The sequence below is a fragment of the Limulus polyphemus genome, unplaced genomic scaffold (genome assembly GCF_000517525.1).
Source record: "Limulus polyphemus unplaced genomic scaffold, Limulus_polyphemus-2.1.2 Scaffold5881, whole genome shotgun sequence".
Taxonomy (NCBI): Eukaryota; Metazoa; Arthropoda; class Merostomata; order Xiphosura; family Limulidae; genus Limulus; species Limulus polyphemus.
Genome location: NW_013671491.1, coordinates 49,609 through 60,627, shown reverse-complemented (window position 1 = coordinate 60,627; position 11,019 = coordinate 49,609). Strand labels below are relative to the sequence as shown.

General features: G+C 35.9%; 1 protein-coding gene across 1 annotated transcript in view; it reads right to left on the bottom strand.

Moving 5' to 3' along the window:
• Window positions 1-247: 247 nt before the first annotated feature.
• The window catches only part of LOC106473097 (regulating synaptic membrane exocytosis protein 1-like), a 40,842-nt gene continuing 30,070 nt past the window's right edge, over window positions 248-11,019 (bottom strand). Inside the window, exons 9-14 of the mRNA XM_022401596.1 lie at window positions 10,616-10,746; window positions 9,909-10,074; window positions 8,906-8,995; window positions 6,793-6,928; window positions 839-994; window positions 248-399 (exon numbers count right to left, since the gene is read on the bottom strand). Coding sequence (XP_022257304.1) covers window positions 248-399; window positions 839-994; window positions 6,793-6,928; window positions 8,906-8,995; window positions 9,909-10,074; window positions 10,616-10,746 — 831 coding nt within the window. The remainder of the gene's footprint in view (window positions 400-838; window positions 995-6,792; window positions 6,929-8,905; window positions 8,996-9,908; window positions 10,075-10,615; window positions 10,747-11,019) is intronic.

Below are 11,019 nucleotides of genomic sequence, written 5' to 3'. Positions count from 1 at the left end.
GATTGTGACTGAGTGGTAGGGCAAAATAAAACAATTTTAATTACCATTGCCATCTAAAGTTTAACCAACTTCAGTAAACAATCAATGCACACTTTTTTAGTTTATAACCATTAAAAGATTTTTAAATAAGACATTATACTGAGGAGGAAGACAAGAAAATAGATAGAAGACCAGAAATTGGAAAGTTCACTGCACATGCACAAGACTTGAGTTTTTGGAAGAAGGAATGATAGAATGCACATTTATACTACAAATTTTGTAACCTTCTAACAGGTGGAGATAGCGACCTTGAGGTATACTCTACTCCACGTTGTGATGGACGCTCCCTGCTGGTTGAATTAATGAACTCTTCAACTTTGCAAAATTTGTCTCCCCGATGGTTGTACCTGGTCTCTTCCCCTTTAATTAATATTTGAAAAATTCAGTTCAATAGTAAATACACCAAATTTTAAATAAACTATAAGGTTTTCTAACTTCAATCACTACAAAACTACTAACACTAATCTATAAAACTTGCTTCTTTGGATATATAATAGAATTACAGAACTGTGTTGATAGCAAACTGAAGTTAGTAAACTTATTTTTCTCGATTTGTTTTTTAAAGTCACCTGAGTATGTTTACATTTAAAGAAATAAACATTAATATTCATGGCACTAAAAGAGCTTTAAAAACCTGAAGAAGGAAGGTCTATTTTCTAAAGACACTCAAGTTATCAGCTTTCTCATTTTCTAAACATTAATATAGTACAGTTCAATAGCTATTTTTACAGCATTGTTTATAATTTTATCATTTCTGGTCCCTACAAATAAAATATTGGTTAAAATCATGAGATAATACCAGTTTCTGACCGCTTCCTTCCTAATGGTGAGAGATCCCTCGTGACCCATCTCTCCACAACATCACTAAACTCTTCCCCTGCCACAGGAGGACTAGAACTACTCCCCAATGAACTCAAGCTAATCCTGTCCAGTCCTCCAACACTGTTTCTGTTTCCTATCAACAGATAGGCTTTTATACACAATTTCTTCCATGTGATATATATGATCCAACACAATAGTAATATTCCACTGAATCTTACGCGTAATATTTTTGTTGAAAATAATTAAATACAGTCCATTCGATTTGTATTTCTAATTTAAAATGTTTAATTAATACAATAATTACAATTCTGGTTTAAAATGGTTAATTAATACTATGCGCATGAGTAGGAGTCAAAATGTACATGTCATAACCTTCTACAGATCACCATTCAACATGGCATTATGTATTTGATGTCAGAGGTATCAACTATTCATTTTATCCTACATTGCTGATTCACAAGATAAAATATACATGGATAAACTGTAGATATGCATTTAAGAGATTTGAGTTAACTTTACAATGAGCAAAAATATTCTTATTGTTCACATGAACTTCACTTTGCACTCTGACTTCTAAGAGTCTGACTACCAATTCACAACACATCTTGATTACAAATATTTTTGTAACAAAGCTGATTTTTTTGTGTACCACAGACTTGTATGTTTTACTAAGAGCTTGCTTCATGTTGTGTAGAAATGTAGTGAAGTCAAGTTAAAGAATAATGCCTGTAATTAAAAAGATCTGTTTACTTTACATTATGAAAGAGCTATACATTTCAACAGAATATAGATCTGGTGTTACCTTAGGTTGGGAATCGGCTGTTCTTTTGATGGTATGGACAACAGATACCAATAATAGTCTGTGGAACTGATATAAACCAAGGTTGGGAGGTATTTCAAATTACCTCATGAGAAATGTTACATATATACAAACTGTAAGATAAAGTAGGGATTTCTCTCATGAAGAATGTTACATAAAAAAATTGTCTGATAAAGTGGGATTCTTTCATGAGAAATGTTACATAAACTGTATGATAAAGTAGGGATTTCTCTCATGAAGAATGTTACATAAAAAAATTGTCTGATAAAGTGGGATTCTTTCATGAGAAATGTTACATAAACTGTATGATAAAGAGGGGATTCTCTCATGAGGAATGTTAATATTTTCTTACACTGAAAATGTATTTCTGATAGTTACTTACTTCCTCTCACATAAAGCTATCTCGATCCTCTAAGCATTGCTAAACAAATTTTTGCCACCAGTGCACCAGTCTTTATAACCCATCAGTTTTGTGCCATTTATGAACATGTACATATCATGTGACTACTCTGCACTAATAGTATTGTGCCATCTATACTGGCACAGCTAGCTCCCTCTGCTATTCCTTCTCAAACTTCACTTTTGAAAATTGGCAGGTATTAATATCAAAACACTGGCAGTGGGAAGGAAGGATGGGGAGTGTGTGAGTAGAGGTAAGTACCTATCAGAAATACATTTTCAGGGTAAGAAAATGTTAACTTCTGAAATGGGCTTACCTCCTCTCTAGAATCCCACATTGCAAAGGTGGAGGGGCCAGTTTAGGGACACAAATATCATACCAAGAGGAAAGTGACCACTTAGAATGAAGGGGTGTACTATGAGATGAAAATAAAGCACACCAATAAGGTACTTCTGGAACATATATGCTCTTCACCCAGGAAACAGGAAAGTAACACAAAATTGGTGGAATGGAAAAACAGGCACAACTGAATGCAGTAATAATACTCACAGCAGTGGACAAGTGATGAAAGGAGTATATGTTCTATTTGTCACAGGATTGTGCCTGATATGATATTAGTGTGAAATGGAATAACAACATGTAGCTAAGGGATAAGGACCAGGGTGATCTAGACCTGAAGACATAAGTGGATTAATGAAATTGTCTAGAGTGATCACCTGGGCAAAATAATCCAGGAGAAACTCCACAATGGCTATTTGTTTTGTTTTTTCAATTTATGAAGTTATTCTGTGAAGTGCGGTCCACCTGGACACAAACATCCAGGGGAAACGTACCTGAATTTATTATGTTATTTTGCTGAGTGTGGTACGCCTGGGTAAAGACATCCAAGGGAAGCACCTTTTATAAACTAAATAAGATATTTCCTCTAGTGCAGTCCATCTGGGCAAAAACATCCAGGGGAAACACATGATCAATTGAATAAAATACTTTGTTTAGAAGTAGTTTAATCAACTTCGCTCTCTTCTCACTGAATGGATAATCATGACTGTTGTCAAATAAATATTGAAACTCACTCAGGAGGAAGGATTCATGGTCCACCACCCCGGCAACTAGGAACGATCCACTAGAAGAAGGGGAGGGGAATGAGGTGGGGAGTCCAGAGGAACGTCACACCAGAGACTGTGCAATGGGTGTCTGCAATTCTCTATTTTGAAAAGCAGACTGACCCCGACATATGCAATCAAATGGTCAGCAGGGATGGGAAGAAATCCCTGTCTGCTTTAATTGTGAAGTCCATGAGTGACAGTCCATTATAGATTGAAATTGCTTGATATTGAGAACCTATATATACACACACACACACACACACACACATATATATATATATACACACACACACACACACCACTGAGTAAGTGGCAAGTGGTCTTACAGAAACACTCGATCTCTACAGGTAGCATTATATAGTTACTCTCAACTAGTGCAGGTTTGAAGCAAAGCATACCTGACCAGGCAAAACCCACCACAAGGTGGGATCAGTAAAGTAGGTGTTATGATTAGGGAAGCTGAAAAGAAAGGAAGTGATCAGACTTACCCCAGTCAAAGGCAAGCTGACATGTGTCTAATCATCAAGGGAAGTTGACGATATCCACTGCAGGAAGATACAGCCACGTCATGCAGATAATGAACGGTGAAGGTATCGGGAGTAGTCCACATTTTGGCCTGAACGATCTCTTCCAAAGGACATAAATTGGTGCAGTCAAGAACATAGTGATGTGATGAATCTGATGAGAAGAACAGTGTGGAGATGGTGACCTTCCATGGATAAATTCAAATAAGCTAACCTGATAAGTAACCAAACCCAACCAGTAAGCATGACAGGGAAGTGGAAAGGTTCAATGAAATAAAAGGTCAGGAACATGAAACAGTAAGTAGAGTGTCATATCTCCTTAAGGAGTTAACTAGACCAGGAAACTGATCAGGATCAGAATGGGAGAACAGGTGGAAAATGGAAGGTGAGGAAATGGGTGGAAAAGCCAAACCACCTAAAATGGCATCAAAGGTCCTAGGGAGGAAGGACCGGTCCAGATAGAGAATGGCATAGGAGGAATTGTTAAGGATGTGGGTAACATTAAAGGCATAAATATCTAAATGAAAACAACTGCAAGCAAGGAGAAAGAAATAGGTCCTGAGGGAGATGGAACAGGAAGACAAAGTACATGGCGGATGACAAAAGGGCATAATTGACAACATTGAGAATCCAATAGGTAATTCAAAAGAATGGAAAGGAGTGAAAGAATGGGGGAAGGCAAAACCAGATGAAAATTGGACAAACAGAAGGAGGTCAACAAAGCTACTCAATAGCTATACACGGACAAAGTGGACAAGTCTCTGTCAAATAATTGGAAAAGATTAGGGAAAGATGAGGAATAGCAGGGTGGGAAAGACATAATCCACACGGAAGAAACCAAAGTTGGAAGATACACGACTGTCTATGGCAAGTGCACATGGAAGAAGGTCTAATGGATCAGGAAAGGAAATATGCAACACATGTAGTCAGTCCCTGGACTGAGACAATGGACTTGAGAAAGACCAATGCGTGAAGACAGAGAGTGGTAACATCTGTGGAACGAGGATCCCCTTCTCAAGGAGAATCTTGTTAGGAGAAGATAATTGATCCATCACCAGATTCAGGGAGCCAAGAAAAAAGGAAAGTGAAGACCACAATGTGGTGACTGTGTGCTCAGAAAGGAGATCTAGGATCTAAAAGCATAGAGACCTGGAAATAGTACACCGTGGCTCAGTGATATAAGTGACCACTGTAGAGATGATGGAATGTACCATAACCACTATCTCCTGTAAGAAAGAAAGAAAGTTAGTCAAAGCTCGAGGAACTACTAAAGGTTTGAGAAATGTGATATGGAGAGAAGACTCCTTGATCGACCAGAGACTGGAAATCACCCAGGAGTAGAAGTAAGAAGCCCCAACCCTCTAAAGATGAGTACGTGAACAGATGTGAATCTGGACAAGGTGGAGTAAGCAGCACTCCCGCCGTCGTCCAGGCACTGTCTAACCACCAATTGTAGATTACAAGAAAAAAAAAGAGGTTTCTAGGATTACAAAATCAGGAAAAGGAGCCAAAGCCCAGCTTAGCCCTACAAATGGGAAATGAACCCATCAGTGATATAACAAATCAAATATTTCAAGTCCCACATTGATGAGAAATTAGTATGATAAAGCATATAGTTAACACTTATGAAAACAAATATAAAGCTAACAATGGACTGATAAACAACAAATGGACAAAACATTAAAATTTACCTAGTCCACAAGCATGTGATAGTAACAAACGTGCTAACTAACGAAAATTACCTAGAAAAACACATTAATAATCAATATCAGAGTTAATGTCATCAAAAGCAACCTAGATGACATGCTTATATATATATGAAATGGACAAACCATCTAAATTTACCGAGTTCACAAAGAATGTAATAATAATGAACGTGTAAACTGATGAAAATTACCTAGAAAACATATCAATAAACAATATCTGTCCTACAATTCCTCTAAATTAACTAGATGACAAAGAACACTTAATTAAGTCCTACACTGACAAAAATGGGGATGATAAGGTACATAGTGAACAATGACAAGAAGAAAAATTACTCAAGTAGGACAATAAATTAGATGTTACTAGTAGTAATGATACCTAACTGGTACACATTCTAAACATACCCAGATAAAGTGCTTATTAATAATAAACTAACAAAACTGTGACATTTGCCAAGTCTACAAGTACAAATTGTTAATGAATGGGCCAAATAATTAAATTTAACAAAAATATAAAGTAATAATCAACATCTAACTTACAATTCATCTAAAGTAACTCAGGTGACAAATGACACTCAATTGTCACACCATTGTTTAGATTCTTTGCCATTTCAATTTGTTCGCATGTATTTCTTGTTACCGAATTACAAGAAATCATAGTATGAATTTGCGAGTGATTACTTCCTAGGAATCGGGTTCGAGGTACTGAGGAGGTAAAGGCCTTAATTCGCAAACAGTTTGATTTATATATTTGTCCAGCGATTTCTTCTCTCATGTAACAATGTTCCTGAGGAAGAATATAAACAATGACTAGGCACATCGGACTCTCTTTTTCTGGCACCTTCCACCTTTTGCCGTGCCGCCCTGTCGTTATCTTTGGTGAAGAATTGTATTTATTCCCAGGGGATCTGTGGTAAGTTTTTCAACATATACACCTGGTTGATATATCATTGTAGACACAATTTAGATGCACTTTGTGTGGCTTTGCACTTACTTACACATGGGAGAATTATGTATTTTATGCATTAGTGCTCGGACTTGGGTAAGATAGATATTTACAAAAGTGAAGATTGAGCAGGAATAGCAGATGGAGTTAGCTGCACCAGTATAGATGGTGCAATACTATTGGTGGAGAGTAGTCACATGATATGCACATATTCAGAAATGGTGTGAAACTGACTGGGTAAAAAGACTGATGTGCTGGCAGCATAAATGTTTTGAGCAATTCTTAGAGGGCAAATAAGGATCAAGCTAGCTTTGTGTGAGAGAAGGTAAGACAGTTTTGGAAGTAACAAATACAAATCATATGATAAAGATGAGATTTTCTCATAAAGAGTGGATTCTCACATGAAGATTGTTAAATACACACATTACTGACCTCCCACAACAGTTCCATCATCAATGTCCGAGGTGTCACCATCAGAGAGATGACTAGAGACATTAGACAATGGGGACAGATGGTCAGCCAAGGTGCTGGATCCTGTATCTGTGTCAAGAAACGTGGCCTGTTGTCTCTGCAAGAACAAGATAAAGGCTTTAAATATTTTCATTTATAAGCCTTTTACTCATTAGTCTTACAAGCAATGTATGTGTCTGTAAGGTCTACAACAAACATCAGGCTACAACTGTTACTGTGACACACAAGGAAGCCTGTTTCAACTGCTAAACTACCTTAACATATTAGAAATGCTGTGTACAGCTTGCAAGAAACACAATGACAAGCTTCTCTTTAGATATGATTAAAGCCAGCATTTGAGTTGAGGCAGAACTTTTTTTTATCAAATCGTTCCTGTTGTTACATAACTCAAGCGGATTTGTGCAACATGGAACTGCTGTTCGCAAACTGGATATCAAACCTGATTGTTCCACTTGTTAATTTTTGACAACTCAAGCACTGATTAAAGCAATCAAATTTATCAGGATTTAAACAATAGAAGACTACTGTGTTTTGTGTTGTTGTTGGAATATTTTAATGCTGTGTTGCCATGTGCTTAGCAAAAATATTAAAAATGATTGAACCTGCAAATGTGTTTGTGAAAGTAGATGGTTGGTCTAATGAAACTATTGGTTTTGTTGTCACATTCATAAATACTGACAGATTTAATTTCTGGTACCTGAGTCAGTGTTACTTCAATGGATGTAGAATTATTTAAGTTCCAGATTGCTCTTCTGATTTCTTCAGAAAAGATGATAGTAAATTTTGGGAACACTGCATTGTAGGTTTGCCTAACTTGCAACTTGAACTCGATATATCCCATTTCTTTTAGTCAGTGTAAAACTGCAGTTGTCATTCAGTGTACTAGTGGTCACTTACAACAATTATCATCACTAGTTACAACTACTGTTAGAATACTGGATACAACTATTGGTAGAACACCGGCTAAAACTGTTGTTGGAATACTGGCTAAAACTATTGGTAGAACACCGGCTACAACTGTTGTTGGAATATTGGCTAAAACTATTGGTAGAACTCTGGCTACAACTGTTGTTAGAAAACTGGTTACAACTGTTGTTAGAACACTGGTTACAACTACTGTTAGAATACAAGCTACAACTATTGTTAGAACACTGGCTAAAACTATTGTTATAACACTGGCTACAACTGTTGTAAGAACACTGGCTACAACTATTGTTGAAACACTGGTTACAACTATTGTTAGAACACTGGCTACAACTATTGTTAGAACACTGGCTACAATTACTGTTAGAACACTGGCTACACCTATTGTTAGAACACTGGCTACAATTACTGTTAGAACACTGGCTACAACTATTGTTAGAACACTGGCTACAACTACTGTTAGAACACTGGCTACAATTACTGTTAGAACACTGGCTACAACTATTGTTAGAACACTGGCTACAACTACTGTTAGAACACTGGCTACAACTATTGTTAGAACACTGGTTACAATTACTGTTAGAACACTGGCTACAACTATTGTTAGAACACTGGCTAAAACTATTGTTAGACTGGTTATAACTATCCTTAGATCAATAGTTAAAATGATTCTTAGCAAGCTGAATATAACTATTATTAGGATACTGTTTGGGGAATTTACACAACCAAATCATACATGACATATTCTATTCCACTTTAGGCATAATAAACATATAACAAACTTTCCATTTTGTGTTTATTGTATAAAATTTTCATTTCTCTGAGAATTTATAGTCTCTATTTCCTAAATTACTGTTCTAGCTCTTATCTTCTGTGGGAAGTTACTATGTAGATTTGACAGCAGTGTTTGACAACATCATGTGGTTTTAGAAGAGCAGTGAGAGGCTGTGTCTAAATATAAGTTAATAATGAGGCAATTAAAACTTGAATTGGTTAAAATCTTGCATCTTATGAGTATTATATTTGTCTAATGGAATGCAGAAAAGAAAGCTTGATGGGTAGAGGAGAAACAGAAAAATAGACTTGTAAAAACATATGGATAGAGAGAAATCAACAACTGAAGACACATAATAAAAATCAGAATACTGACCAATTGAGCATTCACGCTGTCTTCATGTCTGACCAAGGAGTACCAGTGACCTTTATTGTCCAAAGTTATCAATGAAAGGTCAATCAAAACCTGTACATGATTACATAAAAACTGAGTATTAATCTATATTCTCAGGAACTAAAATACTTTAAACATAACTAGAATTGATCTATATTGTTACAAGCTGATCAGACCAGATGGAGCTACAAATTAAATTATATATATATATATATATATATCAATCTCGCTCAAATAACAAGTAGTATGCATTACAGTTTACCTCATGTAATTTCATGAAAGTAGAGTATAATAAATCTTCCTCTTATTAGTACAGTCCACCACATGGATCTATGCTGTGCATGCTGAATTATAAATATGATGCAGTAGCTAAGCCTTAACTTATAGTGGAAATTCAACCAAAAAATTGAACTATCACGTCTGATTGTTTGTTTGTCTGATTTTTTGCAAAGTTATTCAAGGACTATCTGTGCTAGCCATCCATAACTTTAAAAGTGATTAACTAGAGGGAAGGGAGATAGTCAACATCACCCATCACCAACTCTTGTCACACCAAACAGTGGGATTTGACAGTCACTCTTATAATGCACTAATGGTCCCAAAGTGTGAAACTTGATATTAAATTCTGGGTGGTACAGGATGTAAACCACAGAGCATCAGCTTAACAGTTGCACACACTAACCACTGAACCATGCTTAGCCCCACCAAGTCTGACAACTGTATGTTTTATAGGTGTGGTATATTGTGCTTTGAATTCTAATATCAATCAGTGAGGACTATATTTAAATACATAAGATTAGCTGGTAAGTTTTAACACATGACAAACATTGACTGCTTCGTGTTGCTATTTTGGTTACTGAATAAGCTAAGTTGTGTTCAAAAGTTATAAAAATACAATAGCATTAACTGTAAGTAAAAACATATGTTTAATTCAGACAGCTAAGCAGATCCATACCATCAACTGGGAAGAAAAAATGCTTCTCACCTCTCCTAAAAAGTCATTAGCACCATAACAGTCATAATCCCACACTCTAATCTGCAATGCCCTGGTTTTCAAATCCAGCTGCCTCAAGGGGGAATAGACGAATGTTTGGTTCCATCTAGGCTCATTGGTATTAGACAGCGTTTTGGTTCTCCTCTTGCTTTTCTCACTGAATGTACAAAGAATATAAAATAGCAGTAAAAAGTTTGTTTGTTTCACAATTGCTTGCAAGGCTACATAAATGATGTCTGCACATAATCATTCCTAATTTTTGAGCTGATAAACTGAGAAGGAATGCAGATAGTCAATAACACTCACCTTCAATTCTTGGACTACCAGTCAGACCAAATGAAGGAATATGACCATCACTAACAACTACAGGTCATGTCCATCTCCAACACTTAAATATCACTGATTAAAACTTTTCTGTTAATCTTTAAACAGTATTCAAGTTCAAGGATCATCCTGTCATTCGTTTTTAACCAAACAAACAAGGTACATTTTACTTCCCTGCTACCATCTATGAAACAGTTTTGTAAATAGTAGTTATAGTACAGTACTCGCAAAAATAATATATTCATACAGTCTGTGATAAATGAGTAAAAAAAAAAAAAGACATAATTCAGAGGTAAAATAATTTATTTTTGAAGACTGTGTAATTATAATAAGTTATAGTTCAATATGTTGGAAGTTAAAAGGAACATCCCTACCTTTTGTCAGGAAGAAGAAACACTTTGGCATAGGGGTTAGGCATAAGCTTACCCCTTCTGGTGGCCAACTCTGTAGCACAAATTATTGTTACAATGAGTTGTAAGGCCTGAAGGTTGTACCACAACTTGAGCTGAAACAAATCACCACATAATGCTCTAGCAGTTCTGTTTTCACAACTGACACAATAAAAATGTACTACACAAACAATATACACATATAAACTAAAACTAAGATGTATGGGATGACTTACTACACAAACAATATACACATATAAACTAAAACTAAGATGTGTGGGATGACTTACTACACAAAGAATATACACATATAAACTAAAACTAAGATGTATGGGATGACTTACTACACAAACAATATACACATATAAACTAAAACTAAGATGTATGCG